Here is a 22468-nt window from a genome sequence, read left to right as displayed (position 1 = left end):
AAAATCATGTCAGAATAACTTCAACGTTTCGAGCACACTGACAGAAAGAATGGCAGGTGGGTAGCGTAAAAGTGTACACAGGCACTGCACTATAAAACAGATTCCTGCCCTTTCGGAATTAAAAATTTTAGTCACAAATTTCAAAGTTTACACAAGCAGTACATATATTTCTAAAATAATAGCCCACCATTAGCTAAAAAAACTTTGTAGCTAAAAAAAAAAACAATGCTGGGTTTCTTAAAGGACAAACACAGCTTTAGTAAAAAGAACATTTTTAAATACCATATTCTTAAAAGGGCAACAATTTCTTTGTGGACAAGTTCCCCAATGGGTAAATATCTGCAAGAAATGAAGGTTTTAGATGAGTGCTGCTCCAATGAAGCCTCTGAGCTGTTTCTCCTCAATGTGGCAAGAAAATACTAAAGAAAACTTCATTCTGATTGCTGATTTCTGTCCTTGGGCTTAGCCAATTATCAACCTGAGTGAAGGTGTGGGAGGGAGACAGAGCTTTGTGAAGCTGGATAGTTGTTGCTTCCTGGGAGGACAGCAACCCATAGAGCCAAAAGGCTAACGCAGCACTTGAAATGCTGAATATCTGACAGTGCTTATGAGTGTGGAACTGCACACACAAAGTCACACTTATCTATATATCTAGTTATGCATGTGTGTGTGTTTCTGTGTGTGTGTGTATGTATATATATATATATATATATATATATATATATATATATATATATATATATATATATCTACAAATGTGTACTGAGATCTCCTAAATGGTACACAGGATTAGAAATTGGATTCATTTACAATGTGAACCCTGTGTGTCTAAATATGTATTCCTATGTAAGAGTCCTCATTTGCAAATAATTATAACTTGCTAGTTACTAAATAATGGCTGTACTGAAGGCAGTACAACCCACCTAGTGATGCACTGCAGGTGTGGAGCAACTATCCAGCAGCAGCAGCAGTTGGTAGAAAGCTACAGGTGAAATCAATGTTCTCTCAATGCTGTGTGCAAGTTTATGTAAACATATATAGCACACACACATACATGCACCTGATCTGTAGTATGAATGTATATCTAAATGTGTGAACTTGTGAATGTCTGTGGCTGACTTCTGCATAAAATAATAACAATGTCATACAGTGGCTTTGTAACTATGATATACTGGAAACCAAGTGCTTTCTGGTCAGTTTCTGTAATTGCACTGTAATGATAAAACTAATGACAGACACAGTATACACCTTGTTTTCACTTGCACTATGTCCTGCTCACCATCAGCAAGCTTGGTACACAGCAACATCTTCTCAGCAGTTCACATATGCTGTTGTCTGTGATTCATATACAGACATTTCCTGTGCTTTGTTTTGTGCAACAGCTGTATGCATTGTGCATCCATGTAAAATGAAGAACACATAAGATGTTCAGGTTGGAAAACAATAGAATCATAAAGCTGTTAAACTCAGCACATTAAATTAGGAAACAATGTCTAGAATATTATATTTATCTATTTTTGTTATACACATGCACACACATACACAGATGTTACCAACTCACTTACTACTATAACAGAGACATGCACTACAGCAAAAAGTACAATTTACATATCCTACAAATAATTAAAACAACAGACATATAAATAGGCAGTGAGTACTTGTTCTGCATCTGTGTCATAGTATGTAGTAGCAAAGCTTCTGACTTTTTTTTTTAGTTTGCTCACTAACTGGACTGAAGGCCTTTACTGCTTAACTTTTGAATACATGTTTTTTAACTCCTTCCACACACTTAAGTATCCCCCTCAGCCAGTATTATAGCTTTAACCCAGGCTATCCCTAAAATTGGTCATTTGTGATCAGTGCCCTATTCTGTTTACACAAACATAAGTAAATAATTTGTGCAATATATATCTCTATATTTGGACACCTATATTATCATATGTTGTAGCTCATTGTTACTGGAAAGGCTCACCCAGACTCTGCTACAGTTTGCTGTGAGGGAAAGGTTAGTTTGCTTTTTATTTGTTGTATGTTGTATTACTTTATTGCCTTTTTATATTTTGTATACTGTTATTTGTTTTGTTTACACTGTGTTTTACTTGTATTCTGCTTTTAACTGCATATTAAAACCTGAAAAGAGACCACAGCTCTGACTCTTGTGAGTCAGACAGAAATTTTTCCCACCCGGTTACTGCTGTGTTCTTAAACACCACTGTCTTTCTAGTTGCCTGCCCTTTATGTTAATGTAACCATATATCTCATTTCCTCTCTGCTTTTACTGGCTGGTGTGAGCACAAAATTATCACTTTGTGAAACCACTCCCCTTCAACTATTTAAATTTATTGGCCGTCCTACTGTATTCCATAGTACCAGAATACAAATGTGATCACCCCCTTTCAATCTATCTTGCTGTTTTAAAAATAGTGATTCTCCACTAAAACTTAACTTTTTAGACAGGTAAAACTTAAGTTACCTACTTTCACATCTAACTCCTCCACTGCACACTGCAGTGTTTAGGATAAACCATTTTTTCATCTTACCTTTAAGCATCTATTGCAAGACCACCAGTTATTGAGAGCCCACATTCTGCCTCTCAGTAGTCATCTTGGGATTAGTGCTTCTGTTTTCTCCTGGTGAGAGAAGGAGTGCAGTTACATTATTTCCTGGAGACTGCTGATCACCAGAAAGCTTAATAACTGCTTTATAGGTGACAGCTTGGAATCTGTGCTTATATTATGATCCTGGTGCGAGTAGGAGCAGAGTGCATTGATTCCTGTCTCTTTCTGGTTGTAGAGTGAGTGTCTGTGCTTAACGTACCTGATTGGTCTGGTTGCTATTCAAGGCATCTACCAGAAAAAGGCAACAAGCCTGCAGACCCTTGGGATTGGTGCTAACATTTTGCTTCTGGTGAGAGAATAAGCAAAGGAGTATTGTATCCCAACAGAGTGAAGCTGTGCTGAGTCTAGCCAGGCGGTAGCCATTCATGCGTCTCCCCTCTTTCCAACATTCTTGACAAGCTAATTCTTTATTTTTCAGTAAGTACTGCTTGATGTCTTCTTAACTTCAGAATATCTGCCTAAATACTTCATCCTTAAATTTTCAGTGTCTACATATTAGTTTCTCCTGAAGTGTTTGTCAGTGCTCTGTACAGACTCAGATACATTGAGTGACATTTTTCCTGTAAAAGGAATATATAAGAAAACAGCTCCAGTACTTAGTAATAATGACCATCCCTCCTGCCATTTATAAAGGTTAGTTCCCTGTGCTTTCTCCTATTAACCTGGTGAACTTGGGCATTCTGAGGCAGTGTAGCAACTGCCTCATGTACACAGACAACCCTCTCCTCTTACCTCCCAACACTCAGACTTCTAAGAGATGCACTTATATATCCAAACTGGAAGCCATGCACTCTCAAGCCAAGACCGGAATACCTGGTCAAGAGGAGAAGGGCAACACCTGCACCACACCACATGCAACACATAGCCCTCCAAAACACCCACCATCACAGCTCTCACATAAAAACACAAACCACACACCCACCTTTGCAGAGGCTCTCAATAGAAATCAACCCAAACAGCAGAGACCTCCAAGGCAGAAACGCACTCAACCGCCACAACACAGCACAAACCACAAGACACATAGCTCACCTACACAGTGTGCCCCTCAACCTAAGCCCCTAAGGCAAAACAGCTTGCCCAATACACTAATCATAGGTGACTCGATAGTGAGGCACACTGATGTCCTACTCACTAAGCTGAATAAGGAGAAGGTAACAGTCAGCTATCAGGTGCCAGAATCTGACATATAATACACACACTCAGGTCACTCCACAACAAGTATAAGTATGACTCTGTCACTGTCCATGTGGGTGTGAATGACCTGAGACACACCTCCCTGGACTACATGAAAAGAGACATGGAGGAGCTCTTGGATTATGTGGCCCAGGCAGGTGTGACCCAAGCCCTGAGCACCATCCTACCACCGCCCAGAATGATACTGCAGTACAAGCAGAAAATGACTGACTTCAACAATTGGCTAAGTTTCTGGTGTCATTCTAACAGGATTCAGTATCTATCTGCTTCGGATGACATGATTGATAGACCTCGATGCTTTGCCAGAGATGACCTGCAACTGTCACCCCTGGTTTTCAGGATACTGGCTAAAGCTCTTGCCACCCCTATAGTGCCTTTTTTAGGTGATGTTCCAAAGACCAAATTACCACCATAACAGCTATAAATAAATGCAATCTGAGGGTCATGCTGCTCAGTGCTAGAAGTCTACATCTCAAGATGCACCTGCTCGAAGCATTCCTTAAAATGGAGAACATCGACATTTGTGCTGTAATGGCGACCTGGTTTAAAGCAGCAGAAAGCACCCCTGAGTTACTTTGGCCCCAGAACATGGACTGAAGCTCCAAAGGCAGTAGTGTCTCCATATTCATAAAGGATATGCGCACCTCCAGACTAGTAGCCCAGCATAACACATCTGAGATACTTCAGGTACAACTAACATTAGGTAAGATGGTGATTCAGGTCATAGCCTGCTACAGGTCCCCAAACATGCCCCAAGACTTTCACTCCACGTTCCCAAGCACCCTGGAAACTATTAGGGTCCAACCCAACACTCTCATACTAGGTGACTTCAACTACACCTCCATCAACTGGGAAAACTACTCATGCACCAATACACTGGCCCAATGCTTCCTGGAATTCATCCTGGACCAGCTCATTCTTACCCCCCACTAGAGGAAGTAACATCCTTGACCTGATTATTACTAACTTGAGCAACCGTTGTTCTACACCAATAGTCAATTCCTCCCTGGTTAGATCCGACCACAAACTAATCACCATGGAAATCCACATCTCACTGCCCCCCCGCAAAGATAACCACCATGAAAATCTTCTCCAAAGCTAACTTTGGGTTTCAAAAACAGAAGTGGCTAACTTCACGGCGTCCATGTCACTGGAAAACAGATGCATGACTGCCGAATCATACACCAATACACTGTATGAACACATACATAAAAGCATGGAACTATCCATACCCAATAGAATCAAGACGGCCTCCTCCAAAAAAGGAAGCCAATCTGGTGGTCCCCTGCCATTAATAAACTCTACAACAGAAGGAAGAAACTGTTGCAGAAAAGGGTGAAGTCCCAAGACTGGAAAAACTCCCTTATTATCCTCAACAAAAAGTTGAGATCCCTCTTCAAAACCTCTAAAGCCAAGTTGAGATCCCTCTTCAAAACCTCTAAAGCCAGCTATGAAGGCATAATTGTGGCAGACACTAAAAACAACCACAAAGCCTTCTATAGTTATATCAAGAATCTCCACAGCAATACCCAGGTTTGCTCTGAATTACTGCACAATGATACCTCCTCTACTGAGCCAACATATATCCAACATACTGGCCGACAGATTCAGTGCCAACTTTACCCCTATCTCCCCCATAAAGGACCAATCACAATGTCGGAGGAATGCCAGGCACCCAGCATTACTGTAGCACAGGTTAAAGATGCATTGTCCAAGGCCAAGAATACAGCTTCCATGGGACCCGACAATATCAATGGATGTGTTCTACATGAACTACAAAGTGAATTGGCACCACATCTGTGTGCCCTGTTCAATCACAGCTTCACCTCAGGTTTTGTCGCTACCGAATGGCACACTGCTACAGTCATCCCTCTCCATAAAGGGGGAATGACTACAGACCCTGGGAATTATCACCCCATTAGCCTGACGAGTCTGATATGTAAGGCTATGGAGCGCATCATCATGACCTAATTAACAAGGCTATAGGGAATCTCCAAACTCTAGATCCCACGCAATCTGGTTTTGTGAAAGGTAGATCATGCCTGCTCAACCTGATTGACTTCTTTGAGTCAGTCAACAGAGCTGTGGATGAGGGCAAGGCAGTTCATACAGCCTACCTCGAACTGGCCAAGACCTTTGAAATCATTCAGTACAAAACAGAGGGGAGTGAGCAGACTATAGCATTCAGTGTTTATTCCAAACTAGCTCAATAGCATAGTACAAAGAGACAAAACAGACCAGTTTCAGCTGTAAAATTTACATAGCCTTCATGAGTGCAGTAAACACATAAAATCTTGCTCTCTTTTTAAATAACCACTAGGTGAAGCTCTAATTAAATAAATTGATTGACAGTCCTAATTAAAGGTACTCATTAGGTCCTGGTGAGAACAAACCCCTCAGTTTGATAATCCATTTATTTTCCTCACTATTTAAAATCTGAAGCCATCCTGCTTTGTTTGTCCTGTTTCCAATAATTCTGTCAATCACAGTAAAATTAAAGTATGCATTTTTATGTGCCTGATTGTGCTTATATAAAGCACTGGTAAGCTTTTTGTGCTTGATATCACTATGGTGTTCTGAAATCCTGAATTTGAGTGGTCTGGACGTTTGTCCCACATAGAACGCAGAACAGGAACAGGTGGCCAAATAGATCACCTAGTCTGTCTGACAATTTGCAAAAAAGAAAATATCAAATACTTGGCCAATATCTTTACTACTAAACTGACTTGTTTTCATTACTTTTCTGCAGTGTTTTACAAAGTTTGGAGTGGTGTTTGAAGGTCCATACTACATCTACTTCTTAGAAGTCCAGGCCTACACAGAAGGACTCTGGCTGACCAAGTTCGCAGAGAACTGCAAGATGGGAGCCATTATTAACTCCCCAAGTGATGTAGACATCCTACAGAAAGGCCTCACTGAGACCAATGACTGGTGTTGAAACCATGGCCTTAAACTTAATGCCAAAAAATGTGTCATCATCCCCTTTGGGAAAAACTCAGTTCCCACTAATTACCACATAGATGGGAGCCCACTGAACACTGAAGGCGTTATAAAAGATTTGGGGGCACAGGTTGACAGCAACCTCTCCTTAGACCACTACATTGCCACTGTGGTCAGAAAGTCCTTCTATGTGGCACATCTCATTACCAAGGGTTTTGTATCCAGGAAGAAAGAGGTCATCATCTCTCGCTACTCTTCCCTCATTAGGCTAATCACCGAGTACAATGCCCCATTTGGCATGTACTTCACTAGACACATGCAACAGCTGGAAAAGCCACAAAAGTACCTAACGAAGAGGATCCTAGGCCTTAAGCACATGTCCTACATGGGACAGACTCAAAAAACTCAAGCTATTCTCTGTCTCACATTGTCTACTAAGAAGCTATCTCTGCTTGACTTACAAAGCCATGTCTGACCCAACTCTGTTAGAAATGCTACATCTAAAGAAATCCAAATCCCTCCACACTACACACTTCAGAGACCTCAAGCTCATTACCACAATCAACAGAACATGCTGGATGGACAGGTTCATAACCCAGAGACTGCCCATGCTCTGGAATAGGCTTCCCATATATATCAAGCAGAGCACGTCACTGACCCTCTTCAAGAAAAATCTTAATGTGGATGGGAAATAGAAAGTTCACCCCGGGGATCACTGCAGTGGCTCTATTTGATAGAGGCACTGGGAACTAATGTTGGGCGGCACGATGCCAGGGTACTTCTATGGGCTAGGCTTGTAAAGGTTCCAGGGCCATTAGCTAGTACACACTTATGAACCTATGAACCTGTGTCTAAACTGTGTCTGAAAAGGCAATAAATTAATTAAATAAAAAGGAGAACATTAATACTGCATGGAATAAAAAATGATCAGCAATTTTACATTACACATGCAGACTATACATTATACATATCTCGGTGTATGCATACAATATGAAATAAATGACTTACAGGATATCCAGGGTCGCCAGGCTCACCTCTGTCTCCTTGCTCTCCAAGGGGACCCTGAAAAATATTCAATGAGATTCTGAAATTTGAACAAGGATTTATTTAAAGTATAGCATACACAATAGTTTGCACTTAACAGATTCATTTGCATAGGTTCTAAGCAGCATCTGTTAGCTCCCTACTAATGAAGGCTAAGAAACAGATTCTTCATATTTCTTTTTTTTTCCCATTGGTATTCCAAGAAGGCAAAGCCTTACACTGAAGTCCTCTTTTCTAACTTGCTGCTTTCATCAACACTCAAAGTTGCAGAAGATTAAACAAATATAGTAATTAGAAAATGGGCAATGAATGAGGTTAAATGTTTATAATGCTGTGTCTTCTTCTAAGAGCACTAACCTCTTTACCACGTAATTTTCTGAAAAATATACTTATTTTTTATTTATTTTATTTAAGAAGGTAGGTGAACTGAGCCTTTTCAGCCATGACAGAGTTACAGCATAAATGCAACATTCTGATATTATGTACACATTAGTTAAGATAAATAGCTTGTGTATTAATTACAAGCTGTGCAATCATGGGTTGAAGAAGCCAAAAAGAAGGTAGAACCTCAACAAAGTTCTAAACTGAAGACTTTTAGAATATAAGAAAAAACATAAAATGGATCGAATGGAATGACTTTACATTTTCTTAACCATCTTATAGCTTGTGCATTTTCATATAAAAAACATACATATATGTCTATAGGTGTATACTGGGAGGGGTGTGTAATGTAATCAGTAATAAAAAAGTAAGCCCAAAGGATTCCTTTGTACAGATACCATTTAAGACGAGGACCTAAGTTCAGAAATATTTATTTTCTTCTCTTCTGCTGTGCACTAAGTATGAAATATTGAGGCACTTAGGAGAAACAAGACAAAGATAGTTTGTACTATATTTGGACGGTATGGCTAGAGGTGGGAGGTAACAGAATAAGTTTGTTTCTGCATGTTAAAAAAGTCTAATCGTGCAATTTATCTATGTGCACACATTGGCTATTCCAGCCTACATTTTGCTTACTTGTCAAGTTATTCAAGAATAACGACTAGTAATGATGTATTTATTTATTTATTTTATTTATTATTGTATTATCATCTGTTTACTTGAAAACCTCCAATGGGTCAAAACAGACCCCTTTTCAGTACAGGCCTGGGGAGAAGCACTCCACAGTTAACAAAAATTAGAAGATGTCCTACAATACAATACAATGCAATGCAAAACAGCAAATGTTAACTATCACATACAAGATACAAAAAAAATAGTATATAAAGAAAAAGAGAAAAGAGATAGATCCTAGAAATCATTAGAGTCCATAAAGTTACATTTCAGTTTTACTAAGTAGCAATGATGTTACAAACTTCCATGGGGTTAACAGAGAGGTAAAATAGAATGTGGAGGACATTACTACTAGACAGCAAATAATTTGGTAAGAATTTCTAGGTATGGCTATGCTATTGGATCTTTTGTTAAAAGCCCAGAAGCTTAGATTATTCAAGAATATAAAAGGACACAAATAGAGGATGGATGGATAGAGGTGCAGGAATGTTAACCCAGGAGAAGAGTGGCAGAAGCACAGTTTGGTATCCAAGAAATGAGTCTTATGGTTTGCTTTGAACTGTTTTCGATTTATGATCTGTCTTAGGTCTTATGGGAGAGTACTCCAACATTTCGATACATATGAGGAATACATTGCTTCATGATATTTATTGTTTTGTTTATGGACTTGGAGAAGGTATGTGTCTTTAGACATGAGAGGTCTAGATAGGGAGTACCGCAACATTACTACCTTACATTCTGGACATTTATTAGAGTATTGAAGTATATTATGTGCCACTTTAAGTTATCTGAATTTTTGACAGTTGGAAAATTCCAACCAGTTTAGTTGGTTGAGTACCAAGTAACAGTGGGTTTTACTTCAAAGGTGGGTTGCAAATGTTGCTATTTAATTAATACTTTGTTCCAGTTTTGTTAAAAGGGAGGAGCTGACATTTGTGAGTAGGGGAGAGGCACAGGAAAGAGTTGGCAATAGATATGAGAGGGCTGTGGTATTGCTGCAATCCAGGGTGAGGTAGGGAGTAGTTTGGTAGAAGAGATCTATTTTTATATGGGGTTTTCATAAGTATTTTGGATGTGTAGGTCAAATTTTAGGCTATCATCTATGATGACCCCAAGTGATTTAGTGCATATGGCAACCTTAAGTCTAGTGTTTTGTGCAGATTTTATAGCTAAAGTATTTTTGTGATCAGAGTATCCTCTCTTGTCTGGTCTGGCCTCCTTGACAGTTGGGATAGAGTACCCAGCTATCAAGATCCCCAGGTGGCATCATGGTAGTATACCTTTGAGTGTGGTGGAACCAAAAGCTGTTTTGGATCTGCAAATCAGATTCAGTTTATAATGCCTCACAAATGTATACATGAAAGATCCAGTTTCTGCAGCACATATATCATCCAATGACAAATGTTTGATACAGGTAGCAGAAGTTGAAACAGATTTAGCAGAGTATGATCTTGTTTGGTTGAAAAGAATAATCCCTTTAAATTATTAAAGAAGGAAATGCAATTTGAGGGCTATCTGGACAAGAAAGCTTTAGAGACTTTGGATCTCAGTTTGGTTTTAGAAAAATATACATATAATTGGTCATCTTTGTGAAGGGATTTTGTGCAATGCACTATTAATGTATGCAAAGTGTATTCCCCCTTTTTAGAGTAATTATGGAAAAAGACTGGTAAATGTACAACTTGGCTTAAGGCTGACTTCATGTCTACTTTAGGTACAAATGTAAGATAAGGTTTCAACAAGGGTGCTCACAAGACAAGGCAAATAATACATTTGCGTAGCTGAAGTTATGGCCACCAAATCCACAGTTTTCCAAGAAACAGACTTCAAATTGATACTGGAGGAAGGCTAAAAGAGAGGTTTCATTGCAGTTTGCAGCACCAAAGAAATGTCTGAAGGAGGAGATGGATCTTTAATAGCAAGCCTCAACAGAAAGGTGCCCTTCAGAAAAACTTTAGAAACTTTAAGAAATGCTATGACTGAATCATTCGACCCCATGTGAAAACTGGAAATGGATGCTAATGGTAGAACAGCTTGCACCAGAGTGAAAGACAACTGCCAAGAAGTCCAAATTAGAGACAAAGGGGCAAACAAAAGGACAGTACAGTTGTATAAGTAAACTTACCATTACAGTAGATGTTCAAATGATTATTGCTGCAGGAGCTTAAGCTATATGGGTAACATCCTGCCAGCCAGCTTCCAAAGCTTAAGGGCACTTTCTATGCATCCAAATTGTTTATAATCAGCTCAGGTGGCTTTGCCACCAATCATTTGTCTGTTTGACACTCTTGCAGGAAGTTAGTGTCAAGGGGAGAATTTACGATAGCTTCCAATTTGCAGTCATCTGCGAACTTGGTGAGCAAGAGGCCATTGACATTAGCCTTCACCTCCAAGAAGTAGATGCCAAACAGGAATGGGCCCAGCATGGAGCTCTGTGGTACTCCACTGGTGACCTACCTCTTGGTGGAGTCCTATCTGTGAGCCAGCTGGCAAACTGGTGAGTTGTGTAGGGATTTATGCTTACATCAGTGAGTTTTTCTAGAATATTTGAGTAGGATACTGTGTCAAACACCTTAGCCAGGTCGAGGTAGGTGATATACACCGTTTTCCCTTCATCCATTGCCTTGGTTACCTTCTCAAAGAAGTCTACCAGGTTAAGCAAGCATGACCTTCTTTTGACAAAACCAATCTGGGATGGGTCCAGTGTCTGTTGGTTGCCAATTTCTTTGCTGATCATTTCCATGATAAAAGTCCTCAAACTGCCCCCAGAGGGGAGCAGACAGGCAATTCTTCAGGAACACTGAAAGGGTTTATCGGAAAAGTGATCCTGGATTTTGTGGACCTCCTCAACCTCTGGAGTGGTGTCCATTGGAGCCTCCCTCTCAACTGCCTGAGGAGGACTCTGTAGAAGGAGGAGTCAAAGGCAAAATGATAGGACGTCTTGAACCAGAGATGCTTTTTTCCCCTCCAATTCCCTGAGACGTTTGCAGAAACGAATTCCCGTGGCAGACAAAGTGTTGCCTTCTTACTCACTCTTAGACAAGGTATCATTTACCTTAGGTACAGAAAGATATGACCCATCACAAGGGGCAATAATGCGTTAAAGTTGTCAGTGGAATTACATACCCACAGCCAAGCATGGCAATGTAAAGCAAAGCCATTACCTGCTGCTCTTGATGCTGCATCCACTGCATTGGAAATCTGCCTCATGGTGACAACAGTAATTGCCAATATGATAGCCAGGTGTGATTTCATGAATTTTATAGTGTCTGTCATCTGAGGCCTCCTGAGAAAGTTTAGTAGTTCAGCAGACAATTCCCTGTGGAACCTGGTAATATGAGAAATGTAGTTTAATGCTCTAAGGTAAAACGTTCCTGAAGCACACATATGCTTACAAAAATGATCCATCACTCTAGACTCCCTGGTAGGTGGCTTGACTCCTTCTTGGTGGCCAATGCAGTAACAAAGTCAACAAAAGGACTTGTGCTCCAATGTGGTTGATCCTTTGCAGGGATAAGCACTGTGTCTGGTTTGCATGCGACTGGTGCCACCACATCCAGATTCTGCCAAGCCCTCTGCAAAACAACACCAATAAGCATATTGACAGGTGGGAGCACCAAGGAGGAAAGAAGGACTCACTCCAAAGGCCTCAAAACACTTTCTCATCAGGAGAAGGAGTGCTGGTTGGCCAGTTACCCCTTTGTCTTAACAATTCCAATAATTCATCAAATGATGTGGCCTAAGGGGGAAATCTAGAAAATCCTTCTCCTTCATCAGGGTCAGTGCCCTCAGTGAGTGATTCCTAAGTTGAGTCCAAGCACCTTCTTATAGGTTCTGTGTTCTTCAGGTGGGGAAGGAATTGAAGAATCAGAACTGTCTTTGCCCCCCTTGAGTAAGAGTTTGGTTGAGGCTCTTTGAAACAGGCTGCTCCTGGAAAAGATGAAGAGTGCAAAAAGTCACAGATACATTGATAAATCTGTTTGAAGCTGAAGTGAGGAAAGTGTCTTCTTCCTGAGCAGATTAACAGGCCATGACCTACTCAAAGGCCTCAGATGCCAAGGACAGAGCTAGCCCTGAACTCAAGGTTGACGGATCAGAAGATCAAACCCTCAGAAAGGCTGGGTGGAGTTGAGGTGAGGGAAGTGTACCCTTTCTGAGTAGATTAATTGGCCAGACTATTTACAAAGGCCTTGAATGTCATTCTCGACTCCAAGACTGTCAATACCAAAATGGGAACGATCAGGTTGAACCTTGGTTCCGAATCCACTGGATCCAACTATAATATGAGTAGGTGGACCAGCTCTCTCCATTCTCAGAGTTGAGGGGGAGGAATGATTTCCATATCCATCTGAGCCTTCATAAAGGCTGTCATCATCTTGCCCCAATCTATGCCCATGACACTTCTGGAGGATCTGATAAACCTAAAGGATATTGTAGAGAGTGGCCTGGAGGTCAAAAACCTAGAGCACTCCCTCTCTGAGGATTAAGATGCCAGAGCTGAAATTCTTTCTGGGGAAGGATCTAAAATAATAGTCTTATGATGGTTTAGAAAGACTAAGAGGTTGGGGCCAAGATGGCTCTTAACAAGTCGGTACTGTGAGTGGAGAATGTGTCAGGTATCTTGTAATCTTCAGAGACGGAGCAATAAGAGCTGGGTAGTCTGAGGGTTTTTTCTTTATTCTTTAACCTTCTCATGACCACATTGTCTGTCACTGTCTCTATCATTACCCTTAGATTTGTCCCTTCTTTTTCTTTATCCAAAGATTTAGCTGTCTGCTTCTCAGCACATTTTAACATGAGAGGGAGGTAGAATCTCACTGGAGGAGATGGACAATTCTCCCACTGAACCTGGGAGAAGGTCTCTAAGAATCATCTTTTTTTCTGTCCAAAAGGACTTTTTGCCCAAAGGATGAGCAAATATCACAATTAGGGTTCAAACTGTCAGGACCTAACCGGTAAATGCACTGTGAGTATGGATCCTAAGGCTGTACTTTATGTCCACACTTAAGGTATTTTTTTAAGTCTGAAACCTTTTTCATAATATCGGGAATCCCAGCAGATGAAGTCTGTAAACAGAACAAGTTAACGTGTAGGCTTAGGAAGGTCACTATAAAAGACAGAGAGAGAGTGAGATTTTTTTATTATATAGTCATGACAATAAGGAGAAAAAAAGTGACACAGGAAAGAAATAAGGAAACAGCCCTAGAAAGGTGACAAAGTGAAATCTTCACTTACCTGACTAGAAAAACACTGCTTGAGTAGAGCACTGGAGATTTGCATCTGACCAGAAAGGTGACAAACAAGATATGAGGGGAATGCTGACAGCAGAGTAGATTATGTGAGAGAGGAACTCACGCACTGGAGAAGCTCTGAAAATATTTTCAGCTTGGACACACCACAAGGAGGATAACTCAACTGTTCAGATGGAAGGGACAACATATGATCAAATATTTAAAATGGGATGGTAATCTGTCAGTGTAATAAAAATGAAAAAGCAAAAGTAATAGTAAGATACAAAAATAATAATAATAAGATAAAAAAATGGAGCAATGCTTTCAGAGAGTTGTAACAGGAAGTTTAATATGGTATATACAATAAGTACTATATTTACCATATTCTTTGTGTTATTATTATTTGATTGTGCACAATGCTGCATTAGTTAAGCAGGAGATTAAGTCATGGCTACAATGTGGCTCCCAGAAAACAAGAAACTGTAAAGACTTCTCACCTTCTCTTTGTGGATGATTTAAAATTGTATAGTTCACCATATGAGGAACTGAAAGCACAACTGCAAGTTGCCAAAATTTTCTCATATGATATAAGAATGTCATTTAGTCTTTGTGCAAAAGCAACCATTAAAGCAGGAAAGCTGCAGCACCAAGAAAGTTATCAGTCTCAGGAATGTAATATAAAAGACCTTGAAGAAGAGGGAGTCTAAATATTTATGAATTGATGAAGAACCAACAATAAAACATGAACAAATGAAAATAAAAACTAGTAAGGAATATTTTAGAAGACTAAAATTAATAATGAAAACAGCTCTGACATCTAGGAACAAAGTTGTTGTTCTTCTTCTTTCGGCTTTTCCCAGTTAGGGGTCGCCACAGCGGAACTCCGATCCGCTAATAATTGGCAATAGATTTTTACGGTGCCGAGGTGCCAGCCCGACGCCCAACCTTCAACGAAGGCATGCCCATTCACGCATGTCTTTCGAACGCCACTCGACCATGGGGAGGAAATGCAGACTCCACACAGAAGGCGCTCCAGCTGAGAATCAAAAGTACAATTTTGTACCTACCATAAATGTAGATGTTCGAGTGTTCACCCTGCTGCAGTCATTACACTTGGGTTATCCTGTCATCAGGCGGTCCCGCAGTCGGCCGGATTTCCAAAGTCTTGGTCCGACGTCAGTTGCTGTCGCCTCATCCCTGACGTCAGTGCGCCAGGGGTACATATACTGCAACCGACGCCATTTTCTTCAGTTTTTCTTGCCCCAGATGTCAGGTGCCCCCAAAAGGGTGATCCAAATCAGTACCAAAAAGTGAGAACACTGTACAGACACAAAAACCCTTCAGCTATAAGCAAATACATCAGTAAGGCATAGCATAGGTTTAGCCAGTAGATCAGAGGGGTTGGAGGGAGGGTAACCTGGACTGCAGCAGGGTGAACACTCGAACATCTACATTTATGGTAGGTACAAAACTGTACTATGTTCATCGTGTTACCCTGCTGCAGTCATTACACTTGGGTTGAGGCCCAAAGCTAAGGTAGGGTGGAGGCATTATAGAGGGTTAGAGGAGGCAATGAGTCCCTGCAGAAATGCAGTGGCGAAGCCTGCCCTGGACTTGGAATAAAGAGGTAGGTGATAATGTTTGGTGAAGGTGTGTACAGAACTCCAAGCTGCAGCTTCTAAAATTTCCTTGGTAGGAACCCCCCCTGAGAAAGGCTGTAGAGGTAGCTGTTGCCCTGGTAGAGTGGGATCTAATGGTAGGAGGAACTGGTTTCCCATGATGGGTATAGCAGAACCGTATGCAATGGCCTATCTATTTAGAAATGGTTTGCTTGGAAATGGCCCTCCCTTGAGAAGCTGTAGCATAGGAAACAAAGAGCTGGTCAGTTTTTCTGAAAGCTTTAGTTTTATCCAAGTAATATCGAAGCTGCCTGTGAATGTCCAAGGAATGTAGGAGTCTCTCCCCTTTGCTCTGTGGTTTGGGGAAGAAAGTGGGTAGATGGATGGTTTGGTTTAACGCTACGCTGGAAACCACCTTAGGCATGAAGGAAGGATTAGTTCGTAGGAAAACTCTGTCCTGATGAAAAATGAGGAAATGTTCCACTGCCATAAGTGCCTGTAATTCTCAAACTCTCCTAGAAGAAGTTATTGCCAGGAGCAGGGCAGTCTTCCAAGATAGTAACTGAAGGCCTGCAGAAAAAGCTGGTTCAAAGGGAGGTAATGTTAGTTTTTCCAGAACAAAGTTGAGGTCCCATGTAGGTGTAGGAGCTCTTCTAGGTGGTCTAATGTTTTTTGCCCCTCTGAGGAACTGCCTTAGGAGTGGATTTGAAAATAAAGGTGGATTTGTGTCGTAGTGAGCTGAAATAGCTGAAGCATGGATTTTAATAGAGGAGAAGGAAAGTTCTTTATGCAACATCTTAGCTAAATACTGCAGAATGTGAGGCATATGAGGCTGAGTTGTATCCAGGCCTTTAGCTTGGTTCCAAGCTGAAAACCTTTTCCATTTGTCCGAGTAAGCCTTCCTGGTGCTTGGCCTCCTGGCTTTTAGAATGACATCCAGTACTGCTTGTGAAAGAGGGGCTGGTTGTCTGCTTAAATGATTTGCCATGCAGCCAGGTTTAAGGTTTTGATCTGGCTGTGTAGAATCTGCTTGTCCTGCTGTGTGAGCAAATGAGGTATTTGAGGCAATATCCATGGTGGACTGTGAGCCATATTCTTCAATAGTGGGTACCAGTGCTGGCGTGGCCAGTCTGGGGCTATGAGAATCATTCGAGGTTTCTCCTTTTTGACTTTCAAAAGAACCTTTGTGAGAAGAGGTAATGGTGGAAAGGCATATGCTGTCAGGTTTTTCCAACTGAAGGAGAGAGCATCCACTTTCCAAGCTTGTTGGTGGAATGTCCTTGTACAAAATTTTGTCAGCTGGTAATTTTGAGGACTGGCAAACAGGTCTATATTTGGTAGGCCCCATCTTTGAATTATCATTATCATTATCATCTAAAAACATGCTGGCTATGCCCTTGCAACTCCCACTCTAATATCATCCACCCCATCCAACTACTACCTTTCTTTCACCTCCACTAACTACCTTGATGATAGCAAGCTCAGATGCTCATAAGCCTAGTACTTATTATACAGCAGGAACTTCTCATTGTTACATTTGTTAATGCCTGTTATGTACTTCACAGATAAAGATTCTAGTTGTCTACTGATGTACTATGTTCTTCATCTGTAAATATGTTGTAAGCAATTTCTATGTTAAATTGTTAATCACTATGTAATCCAATGTAACTACTGTCTGTTTATTTTACTGTGGAGCTTTTCTCCCCGGGCCTCCGCTGAAAATGGACCCACGTCCAGTCGGACACTCCCGGTCAACAAATTTAAATAAATAAATAAATAAATAAAATAAATAATCGTTGCAAATATTTGTGAGTCTAGCTTCCACTCGTGGGGATCTTTGATGTTTCTGCTTAGGTCGTCTGTCAATGTGTTTTTCTGTCCTGGCAGGAAGTGAGCTTGTAACTGGACTTGGTAGGTCAGAGCTGTGTTCCATAAGATTATTGCTTGCCTGCAAAGAGGGTAGAAATGTGTGCCCCCTTGTTTGTTTATGTACCACATTACTGTGGTGTTGTCCGTCTTTATTGCCAGTTGTCCAGGTTGTAGTAGATCCTTGAAGGCTGTCAGCACTTTCTGTACAGCTAGCATCTCTTTTTGGTTTATGTGCAGTTTTCTTTGTTCTGCAGTCCATAGGCCTTGAATGCATTGCCCTGCCATGTGAGCCCCCCAGGCATAGTCTGAAGCATCTGTTGTGATAGTTTGCCTGGGTGGGGGCAAGGTGAAAGGCTGACCCTTGTTGAGGTGACATGCCTGTGCCCACCATAGAAATTCCTGTTGTAGGCAGGGAATGACAGATATCACTGTGTCCAAGCTGTGGCTGTCTTGAGACCATACGCTTTTTAGGAACCATTGTAATTTCCTCATATGCAGTTTTGCAAATGGTATTATCAGAATGCAAGATGCCATGAAGCCCAAAGCCTGCAGAATTTTTCTTGCAGTTAATTGGGTCTTTGTTGCCATTGTCTTGAAATATTGAGTCAGTTGTAATTGCTTGTCTGGTGTAAGATAAGCCTTCTGGGCCGTTGTCCAAGCTGGCACCCAGGAATGTCATTTTTTGTGAGGGTACTAGTTTTGACTTCTTTTCGTTTACTGTGTACCCCAGACAATTTAGTAGATGCTTCACAAAAGTCAGATGTTGTATGAGAATGTCTTTTCTTTCTGCTTGGATGAGACAGTCGTCCAGGTATGCATATATTTGAATTCCTCTTTGTCTGCAGTATGCAATTACTGGTGCCAGGCATTTTGTGAATACTCTGGGTGCAGTAGATAAGCCAAAGAGCAATGCAGAGAATTGATAATGCGTTGAACCTGCAATGAAACGGAGGTATCTTCTGCAACTTTGTCTGATAGGGACATGCAGGTATGCCTCCTTGAGGTCCAACGTTACCAGCCATGCTTCCTTTTCCAACATGTGAAGTAGCTGCTGTAGTGTTAGCATCTTGAATTTGGGAACTTGTAAGTAAGTGTTTAGAATTGAAAGGTCCAGAATTGGTCTCCAAGCATTTTCTTTCCTGGGTACTAGGAATAGTCTTGAGTAGAATCCTTGGCCTTGCTCTTGAGTTGGCACCCTTTGAATGGCTCTCATGGCCATGAGAACTGTAATTTGGTTTTGAGCCTCTGCCCTTTGATTTTGTGGCAGGTTTGGCATTCCTCTTTTTATTGGCAAGGTGTGAAAGTGGAATCTGTATCCTCGTAAAATTATGTCTAGGACCCATTTGTCCTTTGTGACCATGTGCCAGTTGTCTACAAATAATGCTAGCTTTCACCCCAGGGGGGCTGACAAGAGAACTTTGTTTGGCCAGTGGAGGTGCAAGTCATTGAGTTTGCCTTCTGGTGGCTTGAGACCTGTCTTCTCCTCCCTTCTGGGTTGGAGTGGTCCAGTGGCGAGGTCTATACTGAGCTTGTGGTTGTCCTCTGCCCCTTGGGCGCCTGTATTTACCCCTCTGAGGCTTGTCAGTGACTGGAAAGGACCAATTCTTGGTTGGCCAGTTTCTGCTGAAGTGAGGGGGTTGTACCTGTAGGAAATCTTTGACTGTCTGCATTGATTTTGTCTTATCTTCCATTTTCTTTAAAACTTCTTCTGCTTTAACACCAAAAAGAACATCCTGCTGCAAGAGAGCATCCAGTAGTTTTGCTTTAACATGTTCAGGCAGACTTTGTTCCTTTAACCAGGCATGCCTACATATAACTGAACCAGTGGCTGCTGCTCTGCAGGAGGCCTCCAAAGAATCAAACCCACATTGTAAAGTATGTTTGCCCACCTGCTCAGTGGCGTGCAACAAATCCTGTACTTCTTTCAATTCAGATTGTTGAGGAAGGGTTGTTATCTTTTGTTTTAACTGAGAGATCAGAAATTGCTGATACTTAAGCATATGGAACTGACAGTTTAGAGCTCTCATAGCTAAAGTGGCTGAGGTGTAAACCTTTTTCCCCCATCTGTCTAGTGCTCTTGAATCCCTTTCAGAAGGTACTGGATTTTTAGCCATGGAAGCCTTAGCCCCCTTGGGACCCTGGGAGATAGTCTCTGGGTCAGCTACTGGGCTTTTGTAAAGGAATTTATGGGAATCAGGTACTCTGTAGTATCGGTCAGGCTTGGCCGGGGCAGGAGGCAGAGAATCAGGGTTGAAACTGGATTCTAAGTAAACATCATCCACAATGTCCAAAACAGGAGGGATGGCTAGAGGTCTGTGTTGGGGGAGTAAAAGAAACTCTCTGAGCCTTTTCTTGGAGTCAGAGTAATCCTGACCTTCCCAGTGAAAATGTTCCCTCATAGTGTGTAAAGTTTCCCCAAAAGAGTAATCTTCTGGAGGAGAAGCTGAGGGAATAGAGTCCTCAGCATCAGAATGTTCATAAGGAGAGAAGGAATAGTCTTGGTCTTCAGAGGAATCCGAAGAAATAGACAGTTGTTCACAGGAAGCAGATTCTTCCTCTTGTCTAGTCCTTTTTTTTCAGGAGGAGGCTGGGAACCCCTGATAAGAGAAATCAGATCTTCAGCCATCTTGAGCATCTGTTTCTTAGGCATAGGGCCTTGAATAGGAGACTGAAGTGAAGCTTTTTTCAATTTGGAAGGAGTCTTCGGTTTAGAAAACGTTTTAACTGTAAGAGTCGACGGTCTGAAAACGCCTTCAGAAAGCGAAGGTGTTTCAGAAGTACCGATGTCCTTGGGAGGTAAGTCGCCGGTAGGGCCTGAAGTAAAAGGCTGCGTCGGCCTAGTACATTCCGTCAAAAAATCCATAGTGGTCTCGGGTTCCTCAACTGCGGTAGTCAGAGGCTGCGTCGGAGCCTCACTGATAACTGGAGAACCGGAGACTGGATCAACCGAGGCCTCGGAATCGGGCTTAGGCCTGGGCTGTCGATCCTTATCCCTGCGCTTTTTCTGCACACCGGTAGTCGGTAGCTCCGACGGCATGTTATAATTAAATTTTCTGCCAAAATAGTGTCGTGCGAAATCAAATCGTCTTTTAATAGTGCGTTTATTAAATCTAGCACAAAAACGACAAGAAGTGACGTCGTGATCAGGGCCTAGGCAGGGTATACAATAAGAATGAAAATCCTTATGAGGTATTTGCTTCCCACAAGAAATACAATTGTTAACTTTTTCTGACATCGGTCTGAGGCAAGAAAAGTTTCCCCAACGGGGTACTTAGCTTTATAGAAGACTTCGGTCTGAAACTCGAATACGAAAATCTCAGGAGTCGGCCGACCGGCACTTGCGAACTGCTTCTGCTTCAGGCACCGCGCGGCAAGAAACACTGAAGAAAATGGCATCAGTTGCTGTATATGTACCCCTGGCGCACTGTCGTCAAGGATGAGACGACAGCAACTGACGTCGGACCAAGACTTTGGAAATCCGGCCGACTGCGGGACCGCCTGACGACAGGATAACCCAAGTGTAATGACTGCAGCAGGGTAACACGATGAACATCGGGAGAACCTCTTGCTGTGAGGCAACAACACTACCGCTGCACCACTGAAGCTTATACATCTAGGAACAAAGTACAAGCTATAAATCAATTTGCTCTTCCTGTTCTGACTTCCAGTTTTGAGGTGATTGGCTGGCCCCAAAAACTGCTTCATGTTTATAGAATGATTTATAAAGATCAGTGTGTACCAAGATTATATATTCCCCATTCTGAAAGAGGTATGGGCCTCCTCAAAACTGATTACATGCATAGATTTGCAGCCATTGGACTTTATACATATTAGCTGATCTCACAAGATCTAAACCTGGAGAACATTTTAAACATGAGGAGAACAAGTCTAACATAACTTCCCTGCTTAATTTAGCAGAAGCATATCGGTCTCAAGTGGGAATGAAAATCAAATCAGAAGTAGATAAAAAAAAACGGCAGCAAGTGAATGTGCCAAGAAAAAAAAAAAACAAAAGAAAGAATATAAAGTGAAGGATTGGATGAAAAGTCAAGGAATGTGGAAAATGCATAAATATAGTTGCAAGTACAGAAAGGTCCTGGAACAACCTCATGTTGATCAGGATTTAATGCCAGAATGGCTAAGGAGAGATAAATTTAACCCAAAAGATGAAAGGTTAATATTGGTGGCCCAGGATAGTGGACTACGTACAGGCTGGTTTACAAAATCCATTGAAAATGTCAGAGAAGCAGACAAATATAGGTTTTGTACAACAAAGAACTGGAAATTGTTGCACATCTTTTTGGTGGGTGTGATATACTAATGACAGAATGTGGCAAAGCTGGTGTATTGGGGATTGCACAAACATTATAATACTGAAGCAGCTGAGAAGCATGGGAAGCATGATCTACAAAGCATTACAGAAAATGATAAAGTTTATATCACATGGGATCACCCATTCCCAACAGTTCAAAAACAGATGCGAGAAAACCAAATATAGTAGTCCAGGAAAAGAAGACAGAAGCAGCATTGATCACGGAAATTACTACACCCAGTGATTACAGAGTCTTATGTACAGACAGACACAAAGTCAAAATACCAGGATTTGTAGGCAGAAATAAGGGCAATGTGTAAGAAGGATACCCGGATAGTTCTAGTAGCATTAGGAGCAATGGGTCTCATAAAAAAGAATTCACAGTCATATTTAGATATGTTACCAATACATGTAACTCCATATGAATTGCAGGAGTCAGTTCTGGGCACATTGTGGGTTCTGTGATGAGCACTTTTGGCTAACATCAAAGATTCAAACAATACTAATTGCATGAACTTTAATCATACTTTGACTTAGGAATGGGGTCCATTTCCCCATGGTATTAGAAACCCCAAAACATTGGAGAAA

At 41.3% G+C, this 22468-nt stretch overlaps 1 protein-coding gene across 1 annotated transcript in view; it reads right to left on the bottom strand.

Moving 5' to 3' along the window:
* LOC122790588 (collagen alpha-1(XXVII) chain-like) overlaps positions 1-22468 on the bottom strand; it is a 1538899-nt gene that overhangs the window by 701048 nt on the left and 815383 nt on the right. The window contains exon 22 of the mRNA XM_044058114.1: positions 7761-7814. Coding sequence (XP_043914049.1) covers positions 7761-7814 — 54 coding nt within the window. The remainder of the gene's footprint in view (positions 1-7760; positions 7815-22468) is intronic.

Source organism: Protopterus annectens, chromosome 16.part0 (genome assembly GCF_019279795.1).
Source record: "Protopterus annectens isolate FY-2018-M chromosome 16.part0, PAN1.0, whole genome shotgun sequence".
Classification (NCBI taxonomy): domain Eukaryota; kingdom Metazoa; phylum Chordata; order Ceratodontiformes; family Protopteridae; genus Protopterus; species Protopterus annectens.
This window is presented reverse-complemented; position numbering and strand designations above follow the sequence as displayed.